We start from the raw sequence: 22,548 nt of genomic DNA, 5'->3' as shown, positions 1-22,548 counted from the left end.
GACATACCCCTAAATTCCTACCCACTTTCGAGAAAAAAATTCGAGTAGGTACTGAAATTTTTAGACGAAATTAAAAAATTTTAAATCATACTAAAAAAATTATATTTAGTTACAGGGGCCAATTACAAGCATTTTTTGAGAATAGACATACCCCTGAAATCCTACCCACTTTCGAGAAAAAAATTCAGTACGGGCGGAGCTTTAAACGTTAATAAGTTTTACAGGAAGCCTCCATCAATAAATTAGTATTCTTGATTTTCGTCTTATTTTGGCCTCTAGAATTTCCCATTAAAATTTTTCCCAGGGGTGGAACACCCTGTATAATTTTAAATGCGTTGAGAAAATTTTAATTGACAAAGGCTTCGACGTGCATGAGAAAATTGGTGTCCCGATTAAAATTACACGATGGAAGCGACGTTCTTAATTGAAAGGAGTCTGTATTCAAGCTTTATGTATTTTTACGCGTTTAACGTTATTAAACCTTTTTTTTCTGGAGAAAATTGAGGCAAAATTCGTTTTCGTAATCGATTCGGACAATCTTGTGCACTCGAATTTGCACGTATAATAGGTAGTTTAACGCTTCGAACGTTTATAAGTCTCGGAGAGGAAGTTGCTCCGCGATGGTTAAAAAAAAAAAAAGAATATGTCGACGCTCTTAAAGCTACTCGAACCTTTCTTTTTTTGGTTAAAAGAAAAAAAGGAAACTTCGTGCGACCGTGGAGCGAAATTATAAAAGTTCGTAACTGAAGTAAAAACGGTAATTGCTGTTAGAATTTAACTTCTTGTAATTTACGTTCTCCTTTTTAATAAACGAATACAAAGTTACGGGCTCGAGGGCCGCTAACCGGGAATTAAAAATAAATTAATTGACTCGAATGCGTTTGAATTTTTATAATTACAAGGTTTTTACAACGTTTGAAAGAAAATTCTCGTCCCTTTGAAGGGAGCTATTTTTTCGGTAAATATATAAACGCTATTTGCATAGTAAAAAATGATGAAAACTGAATCGAAACTAGTCTTTTAATAAAGAGACTCAGTGTTTGCTTTCCGCTGTGCGCTTTAGAAAATTTATTACAATTTTGATGAGTTTCTCGAATTTTTATAATCAACTCCACGATATAGAAAATCGCTGTATTCCTTTTTTTCTAAAGAATAATTTGATTTCAAGATGATTTCAAGCACGTTTTTTCCGAGCAACAAGCTTTAGAATCGACGCGAAGCGAAATACAGAACAATGCCAAAGCAACATTAGCGATAATGAACGTCAATCACGGATAGTCGAGTTTGCTGTTCCCAGAAAGTGATCTGGAACCATTCGTGACGGCATCATTCCGGACAATTGAAACTGACGTCGTTCTATAAATTGTAGCACTTCATAATGAGAACGACGATCGAACCTTGTTAACCATAGAGGTTTGCTGTCATGCACGTTGCATACCATGTTAATAATTCACACCTTTCTATAAATAGAATTTCAGTTAACTATTTCGATCACCAAAGAAAATTTTTTTCACGAGTTTTCAGTGGAACGTGTCATTGCATAGACTACGAACTTAATGAGAGTCTATTAAGGAACAAGGACGAGTTCTACGTATTCAATTACCACGTACACCTAAAAAGTAAATCGATTTGCTCCACTTCGCGTAAGTAGATGGTAAAAGACTGATCAAGTCCGACGAGTGACCAGGGAACGAAATAGAGTAGCTTGTACTTATTCAAATTTCTACAAGTTGTAGCTGTCAGAACCATCTGCGTCGTAGATTCAAAGATTTTCAGCGCCTGTCGTGCAACGTTAGGCTCGAAAGCAGCGGGTGGATTCAGGATAATGAAAAGCAAGGATTAACGCCGTGCACCTTACAACCAAGCATTGCTATCTATATCCGTTCTATCGAGGTATCAAACCCGTAAACCGACCGTCGTGAGAAAATAACGGTAATTTTAGTAACAACTTCCGGTCCAGGAATATAGCACCTCGTCCAAAGCAGTCTGCGTCGCGCTCCACCGTTGCAAATTAAAAAGCACCGAAATTATTTACCATCTCCGTCAGAATGGAATTTCTGGAAGCTTAGATTAAACCTACCACGACTTTTGTTTAAAATTTCTATCACACAATGTTATTTTAGCGCTATTTAACTTGACAACTTTTCTTACAGTATACGTACAATAAATTTCCATCAATATTCGCTTCTTTATTTTCTGAGAAAAATGTGTGGTTTATCTTGTCTACCACGATAAGTTGACCGTATGAACGATTTATATTTTTCGATGTAAATAGGAAATGTATAGCAAAGATGAAAGAAGAGAATCTTCATCCACTGTCTTAGAACAGTCTAACAACGTGTATTAAAAATAGTTAAACTTTACAAACGTGCAACTCCGAAACTACTAGTGTTTTCTTCATAACCGTGCGATTGTTAGAAGCGGCAAAGCTTCCTCTTTGAAATGGTTTTTGGTTTTTGTCGATCCGATTATCCGTTTTGGAGATATCGTAATTTAAATGAAAGCGTAATTTATAAAATTCCGCTTGCCGTCTTACGAAAGCCTATTAACGCGTATTAAAAATACTAAAACTTTAGACGCGTACAGTTCCAAAACTATTAGTGTTTTATTAATTATTGAGGTATTGTTAGAAGCGGCAAAGCTTCCTCTTTGAAATGGTTTTTGGTTTTTGTCGATCCAACTTCCCGTTTCGGAGATATCGTAATTTTGTGTAAATGGTAATTTTTTTAATTCGGCTATCGCTGTCTCCGTCTGACGCGTCGCGCCGGACCTCTTTGTCTCGTACGTGACTCGTGACTATCGTGGCCCAGTGACCTAGTTACTACGAGCACGTGCGGGCAATGACCTTGACAAGGCCGTAGTAAGAATGTAAACAACCTTCTATCTCCGGAACTAACCACCGCATCGACTTGAAACTAAAATCCTCATATCTCCGGAACTAATAAAGCTATCGACTCGTACAAATGCTCGTTTTAAAGGGCATTTCATTCTCTATCCAATGAACATAACAACAACTATTATTTACGCCGTCTTCTATGTTTATTTTGTTATTAACTTTGACTCTACGCATCCAAAGAAATTTCAGCAATTCCTATTGATCATACGACTGATGTGGGATAAAACTGAATTATAAATTGTTTATTTAATTGAAAAAGAATTTAAATTTGTATACGGAATGTTTGCATAATTACTAGCCAGCATTTTTTCGTAATTGTTTTTTCCCAGAGCCTTAAGTTTGGCAATTTCCAATGCTAAATTACGAGATTAAAACAAGATTGCTAGAACTGGAAGTGAAAGTGGAACGAAAATTAATCGACAGAACCATTATAACAAGGTATAAACAACGGTCGATCGTGGTTTAAACACAGGTATCTAGCCGCGAGGTGATCGTAAGCCATCCCGACTAAACACTGGCTATCTATTAAACGATCTAATTATCAATAATTGCCTACTATTAATCTCAGCTAGTTGCAAAGTAATCGCTTCAACTAATTGCAGTCTGTCGGTCAGTCTTTAGCCATGCATTGTCGAGGCGAAAACTCGGACGCGAGTTCATTGTTGATACTGTTAACGCTATTTATCGACCGACTGCTGTCGCCTACTTTTCATTAGACTGTCGACCAACAATCGTGTCTTTATATACCTATCGGCCATATGTCGCGCAACTGTCGTCTACGGTGTCGTTAATATGTCACTTGTGCCTTGTTTCGAGCAGCTCCTATTAAGATCAGTCGTTACTATCAGTTGAACTTTACCTTCTCGCGAATCTCTGGACGATGAAAACATTTTGAAAATATCTCAGAGCAGAAGTACATTCTACCATTTATATAGCACATTAAATTTTAGTGAAGATTCGGAGACGAGAAGGATAGAGTCTTCGACGAAGGCGAAACGTCTCGAGGATGATAAAATTAAGGAAGAACCCGACGATTTCGCGTCTTTGGCGACCCGTGGGTCCCGCAATTACCGTGTCTTGGCCGTTCGAACACGTCGAAGTCATCAATAAACAGGAGTGGAAGCGCGGTGGTCACGACTCTATTAGAGTCGGTCGGTCGAGCCCGGGCAGCAGCGTAATTACCGTGAAACCGCAGCTTAATTGCTAGGGCAAATAGCTAAATTAAAGCGACGCTTTACGAGGCCAGGCGAGCGCCGACTGATTGTGTTTTTGGTTGTAACTGGTTGTCACGGTTGTTAAACCGCGCCGTAGCCTGGCTGAACGCAGAGCTTTTGTGCGAAACGACGGCCTGGGATTCACGCGGGAGCTTGTCGTCGTCGTCTGCGTGATTTTAACGACGAGACGAGCGTCCCCGGTTACGAGGCCAGATTTCCACCAATACGACGCGTTCCTCGCGATAACGAGCTCTCCACCGCCATCGTTTTATCATCGACGGCCATTTTTTAGCCCTGACACTTTCCCCCATGGTCCCTTTCTTTCCCTCAACACGTCCATTGACCAGATCAAAGCCATACAATATTCTGCAAAATTAAACCTTGTCCAAATTTATTTCTCGACTCGAGAATTAATTTTTCAAAATCCACGGTGGTAAATTCTGTTGTGGCTGACGTGGCGGACAAACAGTGAGCCTTGCTCGACTTGACCCGATGGAAAGTTGATGAGAACTTTCAGACGAAGCTATCTGCAACGCGTCGCTTTTGAAATGGACCGACGCTCGAAACAGTTCTAGCCTCGAAATGGCTACTTAACGCGATTAATAAATGAAAATGCTGAGTGCATGGAATCTCTGGTTAATTCAACTGATGCTCGACTTTGACTAATAGCCACAGACACGGAATTGAGAAATTCTCGTTCGATTCGCCGCGATATGTTGTATTAAAATTAACTGGCTCTGAATTCACAATTTAACCTAATACTCAAAATCCTTTAAACGCAAAATAGTTGCAATTCGTCAAATTTACCCAATTCGAGCGAAACGTCCTATCACTCGTGTTAATAACATTTATGAACAGTATCATAAACAATCTGCGGTCAGCCGATGGAGAGACTGCAATTGCCATTGCGACTAATTCATATTTATAGTAATTATTGATCATTAAGCGACGTTCTTTATCGATCAATTCAATATCTGTACAAAAAATGAAACGATGTCAGATTGCAGCTGTTATTTACACTATTTGAGAGTATCGATGGACGCTGAAAGATGCGTCTGGTTCGAACGAACGTTGTTTCGGGTTTAGCGGGCAGACAAAGCCGAAGCAATCGCTCTAACGACGTCTATTCGCTCCCCCTAGCAAGCGTGGGAAGATTAATTCAACGCTGATGGCGTAAAACTAAAAATGTCGACAAGTTCGGATAGCCGCGACGAGAGAAAGGTGGTTTAGGTCATCGCACCGTGAGAGGAGGGTAGACGATTGATGAGCACCTGCACCAGATTAGCGACGTTACTAATTGCAGCGAAATGGGTCGAGCTTAGCACCGAGTTAGCGTGCAAAGTTAAATGGTAAACGTGTCGTCGGTTAATGGTCCCTTTTTCCCCTTCGTTCGCGATACTTGCTCCTGGCCAGAACGATTACCGTAAGCGATCGTTTGTACACTCTCATCGTTTGTACAACTCGATTCAAGCTAACAGTGTACTCTCGATGGATTCAGAATTTTACCAAGCTTCGAACGATTGTTTCGTAGTCAGACACCATTAATAAATACTTCTTAAAATTCTAGCGAAAGCCAAGAGAGCCGAGAACCCAGAAAGTGAGACGAAAATATAAAAGAATCGATTGCAGCTTTTGAAAAACGAGAACTCTAGATTCTCTAAAATTTCTTCCAATTCGTATTGATTTCGTAAAGATTCAGCATTCGACAAGCAAGTAGAGTTTCGAATATCCCAAGCACCATCAAGGATCCAACGAAAGATTATGCTCGACAGATTTCAAAATTTAGAAGATCGAAAGTATAAAATTAGACAACCGCGTGCCCCATTGTTGTAAATTCTTCGTACGGAACGTTCGTTCCTTTCGAATTGTACCTGATTGCCGCCCTGGCGGTGACAGGGATATAAACCCACTGGCTGGTGCAGGTCTTCCGGTTTCCCTGGCGAGTCTATACATATGCTGCTAATGAGGTGTCTGATCTGAATCGACATTCAAGAAAAGCGACGATTACTGACTGTTATACGAACCGGTATAGTTACTTTCTTTTTTTCTTAATTTACGTTCAGAGATCTTACGAGTAGATTTCACGTAAACGCCATCCTAGTTTTCTACATCCTGATCCTGAAGCAACGCGAAAACGTGAATGCGTTATCGCTGGACGTGCAAGCGTGATTAACGAGGTGTTAGATGGTTGGGTGTTTCTTTTTCCTCGCGAAAACTCGACTTATCGACATCGCAAACGAAACGAAACGGCACGCGTCGCTGCAAATTACATTCTCTTCCTCGAAGTTCGATTTCGCGTGTGCCAAAGATTTTCACGGCAATAATAGAAGCACCAACGCGTTATCGTGCGCTTCGATTGTGATTTTCGTCTCGAGAACATTTTTCTAGCTTGAAACCCGTTCCAGCGAGACCTCGTTGCTAGCAAGCCGGAAACAAAGTCGAATTTTCGCTCGGAGCGCCAACACAGGCGAAAACAAACTGACAGGAACAAACGTCTGGCGTATCTAGAATATGCCAGCGCGAGACAGGGTTCAGCATCCGTGTCTATTTGTACCTGATTTCCGCCCTGTCGATGGCAGGGGTAGAGGCCAGCCGGTTTGTGCAAGTCTGCCTTGCGTGCTGGCGAATCCAGACAGGTGTTGCCTCCCTCTCCGAGATTACGAACCTGTTCATTAGTTAGTATCATATATGGAATTAGTGGCGTTAGCCTGAAACGTTAGCCAACACCAGGGAAACGGGTGGGAAATATTTTCGGATATCCCAGAAAATACTGCGTTCTTCCTCCATGTTTTCAAGCCTTACTTTCGCAGTCGTGAATCTTTCAGTTGCAAAGCACTTTCCGTGTCTATTGCTACAATATATCTTGCATTATTTATTATTTTAATTTTGTAACGCATTGACTGCCAAATAAACCCCTCGAATTGTCCACGAAAACGAAACTTTAGATTTATTTTCTTCAACATCTAATCGAGAGAATTAATTTTGTTAGTCCCTCAGTGGGGAATCGCGTCACCCATATACGAGTGATTTTTGCATCGAAAGAACTCACGACTGCTGGAAAGACAACCCTAACACAGACCATTATGGTTACTTAAGTAAATTAATGTTTGGAGGCGCGCGGTATTGTCTGGGACACTCCTGGCGATTGCGAGGCGGCCGTCGGTTCGTAAAAGGCGAGAAAAATAAATCGAACACACCGCCGACGAGAAAAATAATAAAATTATCTCGCGAAACATTTTCCGCGTCCGCGCGTGCGCCCCGCCGCGTCTCGTATCGTAAATATTTCTCCGATACGCAGACAGCGGTGTTTTTCTCGGTGTTTACGGACCGACGGGAATATTCACAGCGACGAAATTCGTTGGGCCGCGCCTGGAACAACAAGATACATAAATCAATACGAGCGTAACAATCGGATCTAGCCACCCACGCGTGCTCGTAAAGTTGTCGAACCGTCGAAAAAATCATATCGCGTTCGTATAGATTTCCTTTTCCCCTTCCGTTAAACGTCCTTCGTCGAATATTAACCCCACGAACGTCAACATCCGGAGCGCCAACGTAAAATGATTCCTCCGACCCTCGACCGTCGTATAATTTTATCTCTGCATTTCTCGTTTTAGATTTCCGAGAAATAACAAATTGTTGGAGCATTGAATATTACCGTATTTACTGTTGTCCGATTAGTTGCAATCAGACGGTGCAGCAGACAGAATAATAAAAATAGTCGATATGTCTGAGAGAACCGTCTGCTTCGAAGAAAGTGCAATTGCACTTTTGCAGGTGCATCGTTGCACTCGTGAAAGGAATACGGGCGTACAAAGGTTGGGCTTTATTTCACCGTTCGATGTGTACTCCCTACCATTTTGTTCTATTTACAGCGAGAGGAGTGCGCGTAACAACTATTAAAAATTGTGAAGATTGAATTTACCGCGAGAATAAAGACAATTGAATTTTATTGGTTATCAGAACATCAAAACCGTGACGTTTCGTTCTAGATCCGGTAGAGATCATGGGGGATCTAAGCGATCCTCCGACTGGAAGGCACGTATGAGGCAGAATCCGCTGGAAAAGCCTTCCTGATGATTTCTCCGGCGGATTTGGGACGAAAGGCCAGTCTTTCTGCCACGAAATTCGCGTTCGTTTATTTACGCGATAGAACTCGGAAAGTCCAAATTTTAATTGAAGTTACGGATAGTCAGCGATCTTTTCGACGTTCGACATCTTTGATTTTCTCGTCAAATGCACGATCACAGAATGCTTGCAGTCGACCTGGAGAACAAGATTTCAACCTGGAGGCCACGACTATCATACTCGTAACACGATAAAACTAATTTAATTTATTCATTTGCCATCCCCCACAAAGGAATCGTTTTTCTCGTAATTTTGCCTAAATATCCCGGAGTGTAAAGAGCGTGTTTCGTTATTTGACGCATTCGGACGCGTTCGCGAGCGACTGCATTTTTGTCGCGCCAGGAATGCCTTCCGCGAGACGGAAACAAATCGAAAATGAACCAAGTTTCCGTCTGGATCGCGAAAACACGCTCGCGTACCGGCGCTGCACACGTTTCAAGCGAACCGTGGTGTTCCTCCTGCGCCCGCCGTTGGCCATATGCACCGATGCATATGCACGTGCACGCGTGTATTCATAGAGGCGGGCGCATTCAGTCACTGGAGCACGGTCAGCAGTTCTGATTTCGCCGCATGCAAGAATTCTGTGGTCGCTGCAGTTTCAACGTGAGCATCTTCATCCCTTTCATCCTCTTATCCCCGTCGTCGTCTTCGTCGTCGTCGTCGTCGTGGCGTAGCTGGAATAAAAACTAGTGATTTATCGTCGGCGTTCAGGCGGTCCCGATAAAATTCCGAAAAGTCCGTCGACCCGATCCTCGTCGTCAGCTTTATTAGAGAGGCTCCTCTGCGCGGACTTAACAATTTCTACGAGCGACTTGCTCGTCGAGAAAATGGAGGCATCGAGTTCTATCGACTACGGGGGAAAAGCTCGGTGAACAATCGCCTGGAACTTCCTCGAGTGTTGCGTGAATGTCCCGTCGAGGGCGTTTCGTTTTTAATTAAATCATTTGAAATTTAAGCGAAACGAAACGGCGCGTGTTTTGAAAAACGACTCGTAATTAAATCGTACAGTTGACCGGTGCAGCCTCGGCGTGATTTAACGGCGAGTCGAAAAAGAGATGGCTGGAGGCGGAGGATGAGTGGTGAATAAAAAAGGAGAAGAGCCGAGGTCGACGGGGAAAACATAAGTTTTCGAGCCGGCGGACGTGTTCTCGTCCGCGGCGAAATTGTTATTTCGCATACGGCGCGAACCACATTCCGAAGCGAGCGCCGCGTGAAATGCTTCTTCGTGAAAATGTCCGGCCATCCTTTATGCGCCTTTTCTTTTTCCGACGCCCCCTTTTTCCACTATTTACCCGCCGTAAGAGTTTCTGCCGCCCGCTCCGAGAGTGCTGGCGTCAGTGAGCGGGACGAAAAAATATGGCAAAACGCATTCCGGAACCGTTCGAAGGTGTGAGGGGCCTGCAGAGGTTGCTCGCGGAGGCGGAAAACGGTTGATCGATACGATTTCTACGGTTTCGCCCCGACCCGACACTCGATTCTTTCCCGATTTTGCCACCCGGGGCTCGATAAAGGACACTGGAATGCGTTTTCATCCGCTCGATTTCGTTTTTCGTTGTTGTTGCTATTGGGAAACTGGTTTACGGCTGATTGGGTTTCGTCGCCTCCGATTTCCACCGTTTCGGAATCAGTATGAATATTATTAAACTGCGGATACTCGAATAAATATATCCCCTACAATAAATCATATTCCGAGTATGTGTTTCAGACAAGATTATACTCAATGTTGCTCGAATGATTTTTTAAAAAGTCCATTTCTGAAATTTCATGCTGGTTTTCAATTTATTTCAAGAAATATCTCGCCAGATATTAAGTTTCATTATTAATTTCACTAGAAAAAATGTTGGTATTCCATTAAAAAAAAATCGAAGTAGTCCAAGCATTATTAAAGCCTGTCCTGTTACAAAGTGTTTTTGTAAGCTAAATTTTGGAGCCTGGAAATATTTAAACAAAGTTTCTACGTATGTAAACAATTAATTTGGATGCTCAAGTATTCAAAGTCTTCCCAAAATTATTTTCGAAGCAAGAAACTTGCAAGTTTATTTATCGTTACGATTTTAAAATATGTCTGACCATATAAGGTCGGTTACTACTTAAATTTCTTTCACTTTTGTATTATTTCTGTATTATGATTAGTTGCACTTTGTTACGTGTTCCTACACGTAATACGTACATTATTTAACCCTTTGCATTTCAAGAAATGTTTCCTTGGACTTCTTGAAACGAGTTTCTATACCCTGACGTTAAAAATATAATAACTCTTTATTTCCTTGCGTTTCTTCGAATAGTTAAGCCTCCTATAACACACTAAATATAGCTTCTCGTGGTACGAACTTCTAGATCGCCTTCTCGATAGAACGGGAACCCACTTTGTAACAGCAAAGAATATAATTTTTGACAGTTACGAGAAGTTATAGAATCCCGTTAAAAAATTCATTTTCACTCCATCTTGCTCAAAGAACGTGGCACATGGAAACAGATGCACCTTCATCTTGTCGGTACTCTTATGGGAGCACGTGTAAATCATGCAAGATTAAACCATCGTTCTTTTCGGAATGTCATAATCAATCACGATCAAGAAAACAGAACTGCTCATGCGATATAACGGCCGAGTAACTGGTGTGCAGATTTTTACACATCAATCTTTTCAGACATTGTCAGCCTTTTAATAAAGGGCTTGACTTTTCAAGCAACGAAAAATTAGTCTTAGTAAATGAATATAAAATAATTCTCTGACATCGCGTGTTTAAACTTATCACTCAGAGGGTAGGAAATTTTAACTGTAACAGCTAATATGTATATTACTATTCTTGCAACTCGTAAAATAATTCAATTAGGTATCCGTGTCACGAACGTGCAACTTCGTATATTAACGATAATATAATAAACTTTATTCGTGCAGAAAGGTTGCAACCCAAATAACAAAAGTTCCCCCAGCAGAGCAATTTCAAGTTTTTATGAAAATAATACTGGAAACTATTTCGTTCTCTGCGCTTGCTTCGAAAATGAGTTTTGAAGTTTGACCTTGTTCTTGGTGCAATTGAAGAAAATGTAGAACGTAAAATTTGCGATGTAAATGTGTTTGTAAAAGAACAAGTAAAATTGTACTGCAGATATTCGATATAATATTCTTAATTGATTTAAAATAATATTACCAAGATAAAAAGAATCGCAGAAATTGTTACGAGAAACGTTTTGTTTATTAATTGATGGCGAAATTGGCGGAAGAAAGAGGAGCGTGTAAGAAAGAACGAAATATCCAAGTCGCGTGATACTGCAATTTATGTGAAAGTGGGAAAGCCTTTAATCCGCTGCCGGATACGTCTTTATCACAGATCTGGAAACATACACAAAGAAAAAGCTACGTGTCTTCGTCGACTTTAACGATTACGAGACAAAGAAATCAATTTTTAACGACGAGTTCTACACGATATTATATTAACCATTAAATTTTAAGCGCTCCTATAAACTTGTTACTCTTATTCGTGCTTCTGATACACACAATTTTTCGTCCGTAACAGTCCCCTCGAATTCCGACCACTTCGATAATATAATTTTGTTGCTTAGTTTACGAGGGCGGCGCGTAAAAAATTGACGACGTTAATTGAGCGTTAAAAGCGTTATGAATGGCCTATTGGGGAAACTGTGGAAACAGGAGAGAGAAGAAATGTATACGCGTGCAAAATATGCTACTCACGCGATATTACAGTTTATACAACATTTAATTGTCGATACGAATCGTGACTCCATCGATATTTCAAACACGTTCTATAAGGACGTGCGATTTCATTAACGGTGCAAATAATTTGCACGCGAGACTCGCGTAAAAAAAGTCTCTGTTTCTGAACAATTTAGTATTCCCGGCTCGAGTTAATTTACTATTAGCAATAACGAATCGAGCACTAAATTTCTTCGCTCGTTATAAAATATTCAACGTCCCGGGAATTTCGTATTTGGACTTTCGACACTTCTATTTTCGCGTGGAGGTTCGATTCAGAGACAAGTGGGATTTTCGCCACGGTTCGGGGGGGACAATACCATTTTTAAGAACGTCACCAGCACGGTTCTGCTTTTTATACATTTCTCGAGGACGTGGATACGGCTGGGAAATATCAGATAACTTTCTCTGGGAAAAAGTCCAGCCGTACCGCTCTCAATGGCAATTGACGCATCATAAACCCACACGCAGCGGAAAGGGACGGTGATATATAAGAGCGTTTCTTTTAAGGGTGCCATCCTCGCGACGAAAAAAGAACGAAATTGTCTCTTTTTACGAAATCATAGTTCGAAACAACAAGAAAAAAACTTATAAACAAAATCAAACAGGCGTACTGCTTCAAAAATAAAAATGTTTCATCATTCAGCGAACGATTATTTGCAATTTATATGGAAATAATCACCCACATGGGAGATACGAAATTTGTCATATTTCCTGAGGTTATTAAGACGTTTTTAAGCTCATTTGTTTCTGCACTTACTAAGTGGCCATTAGACTGTTGAAAATTTAAAAACTCCAATATTACTTCATAGATAATTTGATACAAAACTTTAAACGCGTTTCCCCCAAAACCATATTTTTCAAACTGGGCGGCTCAATAACTCGGTCAATTTTCTTAAAATTTTGTATGGGGGTTCCTAATACTATTCTCTTTGGTTAAACGTATGGAATTTTCGATCGAATAATTAGTTTCACACAGTTTTTCGAGATTTTTCCTTCAAACTTCCACCATTTTATAATAAATAATTATTTTTAAAAATCTATACGTGCAACTGAAGCTATCGTCTTGTAGTTTAAGAATATTGCATGACTTCATGTTCCACAGCTTGCAGTGAAAAATTACTGCTCGTTTCTAATAAACTTTTAGAGGCCTCTCCCCCTGTTCCTAGTATGTCTACAATAATTAATATTTTTACAACAATTAGCTCAAGAAACGTACTTTCAAAAAAATTAAACATTTAGCAGAAAAAGTTTCATAGTTACGTCCAAAAAAATTCTTGAAAATTGCTTTTATTTTCAGCCTTTATAAGACAACCCTCTACAAAGCTCTCATTTTGTTAATTCTATTAACAGAAATATGGATTTGCATAAAGATGCGTGATGACCGATTAAAGAAGAGAGCTGAGATTTACTTGAAGACATAGTGAAACGAGAAAAATAAAGAAGAAGCGCGTAAGGGTGATGGGAAAGTCTCGTTACGGGTTCGATAACGGAGACGAAACGCGGGTAGCGCGATGGCGCGTCGATCAAATACGGTTGCACGGGTCGAGAATGTAATGACCCGTAGGAGTACTCGAGACACACGGGGCCACGGGATTATCGGCGACAAGCGCGACGAGCTCGACAATCATTTCGCAATTACGAATGCAGCGAAACACAGAGGGCTGGCAGACGCCGCTCCGCTCCGCGCCGCGTCGGCCGGCGTTGCAACGCGACGGAAATAAATCGCCGCGTGATTGATCGCCGACGCCATGAATGCTGCATGGAAACGGAATTAATGCACTGTCAATCGCGCGAGACGAGCAAAACCGAAACGCCGCGGCGGTTTTCGCGAATACCCGTCTACGACGCCGGACGACGTCTAGCCCTCGATATTTATCGCGTTCGTTTTCGACTTCCTGTCCCGCTTTCCCGCTCCAATATCCCTCCTCGCGGAGCACACGACGCGTCAACCATTTCCCGATGGAATGCTTAAAGCGTCCTTTCTACGGAAAGCAACGAATCGCGTTCGTCTGGAAATAAAAGTTATCTTGGAATACTCATTTCAAAAATATAATGAGTTTTGAAACTTGGAACGTTCAATCATATCCACCATATTTGTTACTCTTTCTCGCAGGGTTAAATCTTTTGTTTGCTCCAAGTGAATGAAAATTGGTAATATTGTCGTACGACGAACAAGCGTGGTAACAGAGTAAACATTATACGAATAAAATAATAAAGAATAGGAATACTTCCACGGAAATATCGTTCGATTGTTCTACGAAGGTGTTGATCCATACTTGATGCTTCTCGAAAGTATTAATTCGATATATTCCCGGAAGTGTCATATTTAGTTTACGTACACGCGAAGTCCCCTATCGAGAAAACGAAATTACCATTTTTATCATTTACAGTAGACATCGAGGTAGTATTCAGATAACATCGATTTAATTTAGAATACGAACTTTCCTCCCTAGTTATATGATTTAAAGTTTACAACCTTCCTCGCCATTCTGAGAAGGAAGAACTCGAGTTCGTATGAAAGTTCACGGTAGCTCAGATTACAAAATGGTACGTTTGCCGTTGGAGGATGTTCGTTTAAATTTGCGCGAACGACACGGGGAGATAACGGCCGCGAGCAACCGGCCGTCAAAGAAGAAGGACTTTAATTGCGAAACCGAACATCGAGTGCCTTGCCAATTCTCGGGGGGAACGTCTCCGCCCGAAGCGACGTTCGATTCGCCTCCATTATCTAGCGACCGCCAACTTCGGTGGTGTAAGCCAAGAATTCAACAAACCGATCGAGGTGAATCGATTTCCGATCGGGTGTCGCGCGTGCCTTCGTTCCGATCCGATCGGGATTGTTTCGACCGCAGCCCCGCATTGTTTCGCGATCGAAGGCATTGTTTTCCGTCGCGAGCTTATCGACACCAATCATTGCATCTGCTATCAACAATTGATCCATCGCGTGCATATCTACGTGAATATAAATACATGCATTAATATACCAGCACGGTTCGTCAAGAGTCACTTTAATGCCTTCGTTGTTTCAACCCTTATCCGGATTACGATAGCCTCTGTGACTCGTAATAACTAAATATATGGGTGGTTTAGCAATTATAATCAGAGACGATTTTACGTGTAAAAGTACGCTATAGATCTGTAATAAATATTTTTTGATACGAGACTTCGTTTACTAAAAGATTGACGTCGAAAATTCATCGAGTAAAGCTTGAACGCTGGAGCAAGTAGAAATATCGAATATTGGTCAGACGCGGTGGACAAATTGTATTAAAATTCAATTATCTCGAAAACGAAGCATGGTATGAAAAAATTTCATTCCACATTTTTGATAGGTTTCTTTGTGTGGAATAACCTCCAGGTTCGGTTGAACCACGATTAGCGGGATAAGGTCATGTTTTCCGCGAAAAAACTGGGCGGGGTACTTCGTCTGACCGAATACAGACTGCTACTACTTGATTCGAGTAGAGTGCAACATATCTAGCAGTGTTTACAGGTCTTGCTATGAACGAAATCTGGCGATAATGCTCTGTATGCTGATCTAATTACCATGTCAACTAACTATTGAATATTATCCAGGTTTATTTTTTATAATATATCAGTTTGAGAATTAAATGGATTCATGGTTTGCGCCTTTCGATTTATCTTTTAAAAAACAACCGTGCACCTTGTTATCGCGTTGCAAATGACTCTGTATAAATTTCAAACAATTCCACCGATTGAAATTTTTGTGATAAAAGAATCAGGGGAATAAAAATTCTGCCAATTTGTTAATCGTTTATTTTACAGCACCCGCGTTGACTAATCTCCATTTCTCCAGCTTCCCCGCGTTGCTGAAAAATGGCTGAAAGATTAATTCCGCGAGAATCGTTATGAAAACCCGGCAACACTCGATATCGGCTAGTCTTCGAAAGATCGCAAATAGTCTGGCGCCCCGAGAAAACATTAGGGGCGTTTGTTCACCGCTCGCGAGAAAGAAACCGCGGGAAAAGATGAAAAGGAAACCTCCTTTCGTCCATTTATCCGGCCCCCGCGTTCTTCTTCGAAGAGGAGCCTCCGAGCGTGGTAACTCAACACCTTGATGGATCAAAGTAGTCGGTAACCTCGTTAAAGAAACGAATGTGGGGGCCCCTTGGTCGTCTGGTTGATTCCGATAGCGTTCACTGCATCTGCGGACAAAAGATACGCGTCGACGCGGGCGGATCCTTACCTCGCCGGAAGCCACGGCCTCGCCAGGTATGAACAGCTCCGGGTAGACGTTGTCGAGGTACCATTTGAACGACTTGCAGCCCAGCTTCTTCCTCAGGGCCTTCCGGTCCGACACGTCCCCGTAGTTGCCCTGGAAGTCGCGAACCCTGGTAAATTTCGATCGAACCGCGGTGAACGTCGTTTCCGGCCGCGCGAGTTTCAAGACACGGAAAGGGGGACGCGAGAGATATAATCGTAAAACGAGAGGGAAGAAATTAAGGGCAAGTGGAAACACACGGAACCATTTACGGACTCGATGTAGGAGCCTCGAAGTGGAATAATGGGGGATGCCTGCGAGGGTATGAAAAGACGATTTATGTGGAATCTTGGACGATCGTGGGGTGTTTAATTACGGTGGCGAGCAATTTTCAACGCTGTGTACTTCGACCGAAAATAATTAGAAATAAAACTTAGTTGCGTTATGAAATAGTTATCTCCACGTACGCGACGTTTGTTAGGGATTTAATTAAAAAACATTTTTGTTCTGAAGTTTTCGATACGCGGACGAAACTGGGGGGAAAAAACTCGACGGAAACGACTTCTGCGCGAAGTTGCGGGAAACGGCTAATTATAAAATGCACGGTTCGCGCGGCCCGAATGGAAAGACGCGTCGATAAATATGGCCCGCTGAGAGTATTCTTCAAACTTTTTATTAAGAAAGATTCCAGCAATTACCGAAACATTCCCCTAACATCGGTTCTAAAAATCAAATCTAGCGAATGATCGGAACACACGAACTTCTGAGTTTGCCAAACGCAAGAGATCGACGCGCGTGGATTGAGATTTTGTATATAATGATTCTGTAAACACTAGTTCCTGACGTAAAAGAAACTCGAGAAAAGATATGGGTACGGTTTGGATGCTCTGTAATTCGACATGCGTGGAAACGATTTATTTTTGTCCTATCGCTCAGCTTCCTCGATCGTATCCCGTTCGAAAGAAAGACAAGCTGCCAGAATAAAGGATAAATCGTTACAGCCGCGAATAAAAGAAGCGTCTTCCGTGGAAGCCAAGACACGCGAACGATCTTTAAGAGTACTTGGCGCATTTATAGCCCACCCCCGCCCCATTTACGACGATTCTCGGTCTACAGTGTTCTCCATCATCGGCCTCGGTTATCGTCATCCCTTATCGTAACCGTTCCGACCAACGTGTGCCTCAACATGCCCTCGTGAGCTCAATAAAATCGCACGCAAATAAAAGAACCTGTTCTCAGTCGAAACTTCAACATGCTTACGAAACAATTTCCGTTTACATTTGTCAAAAATCGAGTCGAGTAAATTTTCTATCACTTTTCTTAGATATTACGAATTTTGACCACTTGAGTAGTTCCCGGTATTAACGAACCTTTTAAGCCAGCAAAAATTCGCGAATGAATTTAAAATTCTTATACCAATATCCGTGAATAAAATTTGCCTATTTTCACGAAGTATGACCTCAAAAAACCACCATTGTTCTTTGCTGTTCGGAATGAAAACCGCGTCAAGTGCTCTCGAATAAACTTTAACATACTCATTCCACTGCGGCACGCTTTTGTTATAATTTTTGGGCGTTCTCGAGACGGAGCACGCATTGTCTCGAGTAAATCTGGGGGAAGGCAGATCGGGACGTTCGAAAGGGTTCGGAGGGGAAAAGTCGAAGAGTTCGGTGAAAAAGGTTCCACGGCCGGGTGAGTAGAGGCGCTCACCTTGTCGTGACCTATCCTCTGGTAGTAGTACTTGGCGTACTCGTCCAACCACACTTCGCTCAGCCTTATGCTGTTCCTCTTGAGCACGTTCACGCCGCTGCGCCACTTGTACGGCGAACGTTTCCGGAAGATGTGGCCCACGTGCGAGCACGGCACGATTTCCAGGGTACCTAGAGCCGCCATTCGAATTTCATTCCGCGAGGAAGCGTCTGATCGCCGGAAACCGTCTATCAACGAACGAGAAGTCGTTTCTCGCGGCCCACTCAGGGTTAATTTCGATCATCGTAAATATTTTGCTTTTAATAATTAAATTCTATTTCAACAGGTTCGTCAAACATTTGCCTTTGTATAACAAGTGGAGTATGCAATTTTGGACAATAAATAGAATTTCTAAAATTATTCTCACACTGCATTTTCATTTCTGACGTTACCAAGTAATTGACAATATTAAATTTGTTTTAACATTCCCTCAGAAGTTTTCGCGTCGACGTATTTCGAGAGGTTTCCGCGGAAACAAAGGGAAATCGTTATCGAACGTCGAGGGAAACTCAGCGTATTTTTCGCGATTAAATTATCGTCTTGCCAGAACTGTAGGGAAGAATGTACACATCACGGAGATTCAGTGTTTCGTTTTAAAGGATTTCCCGCGCGACGAGATTGGAGGTTTTTCAGAACAGGATTCTGTTCCGCTCGTTTCTGTCAATTTCTCCAAACCAGATTTCGCGACGGGGGGAACCTACCTCCGCACATCCAAGTCTTGAACGAGAGCTCGAGATTTTCGCCACCCCAAATGTCGAAACCACTGTCGTACGTGCCGAGGCGCTCGAAGAACGCTCGATCTATCGAGAAGAGGCCACCAGCCATCGTCGGCGACCACACGGGCTCCGCAGGATTCTTGTGCCTCTTTTTCTCCCTATCCGGAACTGCATGCCAGTTGAACTGGATACAGAAACAGAGAAACCTTCAGAATCTACGTGAAACATTCCGGTAAAGTCTATTCCTGATATCATTCAATTTATCGGTAAAAGTTTACAGAAATTTTCAGGAACCGCGAAATTTTTAATTAAAGGTACAACTATTTCAATCTAGTAAAACAGTACCGTAAAATGGGGCAAATAAAAACGTTTCGACACAAAAATATCGCTATTCCAAATATCATAAAATCTTTTTAATTTATCTTGAGTGACAGGAAGCTTCCAAATAAATGATTTAAAAATTCATTTCAATCCACCGGTGTCCAAGCTCAGCGAGATCTATTTCTGAATCAGATTTACGAAGACTTATTAAGTCGTAAAGTTCCATGGAAGGAAAACTCGTCTGGTAAAATGAGAGAACCAACACTCTTTCCAGACACGACGTTTGGCTTCCTTCGTTTTCACTGTCTAGATTTCCCTGCTTCCTCGTATCTCACGCTTTTCAGAACTTCAACAATTGCTTCGCCCGCGATAACCTTTTCCTGATTCTCCCTCGAATTTAGAGTCTGAGGAAGCATGTTCAACACCGACACCCTCTCCGAGGGAACAATGTCACATTTTTCAAATCGGACTCTGATATTACTAGCACCGTTCCCATTCGCTTTGACCATTGAATTATTTCAAGCTATTCCTTCTACAGCGAGCTTGAAACGAGGATAGAAAAGAAAATATTTATCAGATAACGTTTTCTAACGATTCATTTCTTTCTAACGTTTCGTTTGTACTCGACCCATTTTACTGTACACGTTAATTATATACATGTCAAACTCCTCACAGATTTCTTAAATAAACAATAATTTAGACTAACTATCCATGCAATTTAATTACGATAACATTTTCTAACGAATTATTTCTTTGTAACGTTTCGTTTGTACTCGACCCATTTTACTGTACACGATAATTATATGTATACTTGTCAACCTCCTCACAGATTGTTGAAATAAATAATTATTTAGACTAACGATCCATGAAATTTAATTAGGAATATTTATTTGCAACTGTGAAAATTATTTTAGGAGAATAAGAACCACTGCCTCGGGTGGATAAAATCACCGTGAAAAGCGTATCTCTGGTTCGAAACGCAGCTGCAGGAATTTCTGTCATAACTTTGGGATCGAATCAGGAATTATTTTCTGATGGCTGGCAGGGCCCAGCGAAATAACGACGAAGGAATTTCGCTTACCTGGAGATTCCAATCGAATCCACCCACGTTCACGCCGCCGGAATCCCTCCAGTGATATTCCAGCGTGGTGTCGTCTATGACGTCGATCACAGGGCAGACGACTGTTGTCGAATCGCGAGCGATCCGATCGAGAAGCGGTTCCAACCAACCCTCGGTGCACTCGCAATGGCTGTCCAAATATGTCAGAACAGGGGCTTTCGCGGCCGCAGCCCCCAATAAACGAGCCCTGATCAGACCCTCGCGTTTTTGAGCTCTGATTATTTGCACCTTGGGATAGTTCATCATGTAGTCCTCGAGCTGACGCTGAAGGTGCGCTGCAAAACGATAAATCTCACGAATACGTAACCACCCACGATAAATGAGGCGATGAGCCTTTAACCGCGGAGCTTAGGCTAACTACAACTAAACTAAGAGGAAAATAATCTCAGGGATCGACGAGAAGGTGAATCAAACGTTCTATGAATCATGCAATTTTCTATTTTTTGGGTATGTTTAAATTCACTTTCTGCTGTTTTCTATCTGGTCAGTGATTTGCTAAGAATATATTTTAATTGAAATTCAATATTTAAATTTTTCCTTCAGGTGGAGAAAATCAAAAGGATTTTTCGTAACGAAAGTTTCAGCTGACTTAAGAAAAGTCGAGCGTTGTAAGATAATTGAACGGAGTATTTTCAGCGCAATAGCGATTAACGTGTACGTAGATTGCTCTTAATCAGGGCACAAAGAGTATGAGCAGACGGCTCGCGGAAATTCCGACACTGATTAACCCTTAATAAATTCCTACAACCTGAGCGTTCGCTTAGTCGAAGAGCACCCATTATTGCAAAATTCATTACGGCTTTCCAAAGCGAGGCATCCCCTTCATTTACCGACAGTTTGGGCGCATCGAGTTATTGGGAATTGCTATCGAAACGCAGGCACGAGTCCTAGAAACGAAAGGCGGCCCGTGTAATGCAAACGATCATTATGATATATCCTCGTTTCGTTGCGGGCGTCTCGCGTCCGCGTTGCGTTAATACTTCGCGATATTATTTTAAACGCGAGCAATAATTCTGCTCCGCGTGCGGAATTGTTTGCGCGATATTAATTACGAAACGATAAAAAACAAATTGAAAATGTTGAATGCCGCGACACGAATTAATCTAACAAAAATACTCTCATCGAAAACGATAAATATTACGAAATAAAATAAATTCCAGCAGCGATTTCTAGTTCTCTAAAAAAGAATATATGACATTTCTTCGTCGCTCTAAAACAAATTTTTAATTACTCTCAAATGAAATTCAAATAACTATTGAAACGATCGCGGAATATTTCCTAGAACCAGACCTGGACATTTTTAAAATAACGCTATTTGAAATATTATTTCAAACAACATGTTATTTCATTTTATAATTATTTGGATTTTGAAATAACATTGGATTCATAAAGATACATTTGTAAGAAAATCGTTGACTCAGAGACACACAATCCTATGATACATATAACTTGAATTTTACTGAAACTATAATTTTACAAATACCTCGACGTTATTCTTATTTTCAAACAAAGGTACTGAAAATAAAGGTCTAAAATAAATTATTTCAAATAGTTATGTCTTATTTTTATTCGAAATGAAATTTGCCCAGGTCTGCCTAGAACAATCCCAGAATTTCTATCGGTGGAAGATCTTGTTCAGTGCACCTTCGAACACCAACGAAACATCAGATTATCCTCTTTTCACCGCCACCATTATTTCGCGATGTAATCTGACCTCGTTACACCCCGATAGCAAATAAGACGCGTTCCACCTTGCTATTAATTGGATCGTCTTTATTACTGGCGTTATCTCGCCTATGACAGATAAAGGAAAAGCGAGCGCGTAAGATAAGGTGGAAGCGTATTGTCTCGTTTCTATGATAAAACAATCAGCCGGTTTGTAACGGGATCCACCATGTGCTGTCTATGGGGGTTCCCGGGTAGGTATGTTTATGAGCCACACTTTCATGCTGCCACGGAAGCTTATCTCGAGCTTTTAAGGGGGATTTCACGGCCTCCATGCTATATCGTTCCAGCCACCTTGCGCCTCCCCAACCTGTCCTGTCAAGGGTTAATCTTGCCCAGCCTTTCCGTTGCCATTTTTATTCCCTTCGGCCTTTTGTTACGCGCGACCTCGGTCGCTTATCTGCCCTGAAACCCGACGACGCATTAATTCGCGCCCAACAACTTCGACGATAACGAACTTTTGTTTTTCACCGACCCCCTTCGACGTGAAAAAAACTTGTCGAACAATGTCCGCAGCATTAGCAAACTTCTATCTATCTATACGGTTATTCCTCTGAAACGTAACGCCAAGTATAATGTTTCATTTCGAGAAAAGAAAGCGTCCACTGCTGGAATTGACATTCTCAAATACAGATGTCGATGTATCAGACTTAACACATCGACTGTGAGACCAAATTTTCATTTTAGACAATTGTAAATAACTTAAAATTTGTTTTAGTGTTTACTTTCGATCATATTT

General features: G+C 41.5%; 1 protein-coding gene across 10 annotated transcripts in view; it reads right to left on the bottom strand.

Annotated features, from left to right (window-relative positions):
* Nucleotides 1-22,548, bottom strand: part of Pgant9 (polypeptide N-acetylgalactosaminyltransferase 9) — a 322,236-nt gene that overhangs the window by 6,146 nt on the left and 293,542 nt on the right. For 9 of the 10 annotated variants that reach the window (XR_013081806.1, XM_076783691.1, XM_076783689.1 and 6 more), the window contains 5 exons: nt 20,046-20,359; nt 18,629-18,827; nt 17,889-18,058; nt 16,164-16,292; nt 6,665-6,775 (listed from right to left, as the gene is read on the bottom strand). Coding sequence is in view for 9 of the 10 variants with exons in the window: in XM_076783691.1 (XP_076639806.1) it covers nt 6,665-6,775; nt 16,164-16,292; nt 17,889-18,058; nt 18,629-18,827; nt 20,046-20,359 (923 nt within the window). In the remaining variant the exon portion in view is untranslated. Of the gene's footprint in view, nt 1-5,981; nt 6,087-6,664; nt 6,776-16,163; nt 16,293-17,888; nt 18,059-18,628; nt 18,828-20,045; nt 20,360-22,548 lie in introns of all 10 variants that reach the window. The other variant, XM_076783698.1, reaches the window with a different exon arrangement.

This window comes from Colletes latitarsis, chromosome 2 (genome assembly GCF_051014445.1).
Source record: "Colletes latitarsis isolate SP2378_abdomen chromosome 2, iyColLati1, whole genome shotgun sequence".
Classification (NCBI taxonomy): domain Eukaryota; kingdom Metazoa; phylum Arthropoda; class Insecta; order Hymenoptera; family Colletidae; genus Colletes; species Colletes latitarsis.
Note: the sequence above shows the minus strand (reverse complement) of the source record. Positions and strands in the feature narration are given on the sequence as shown.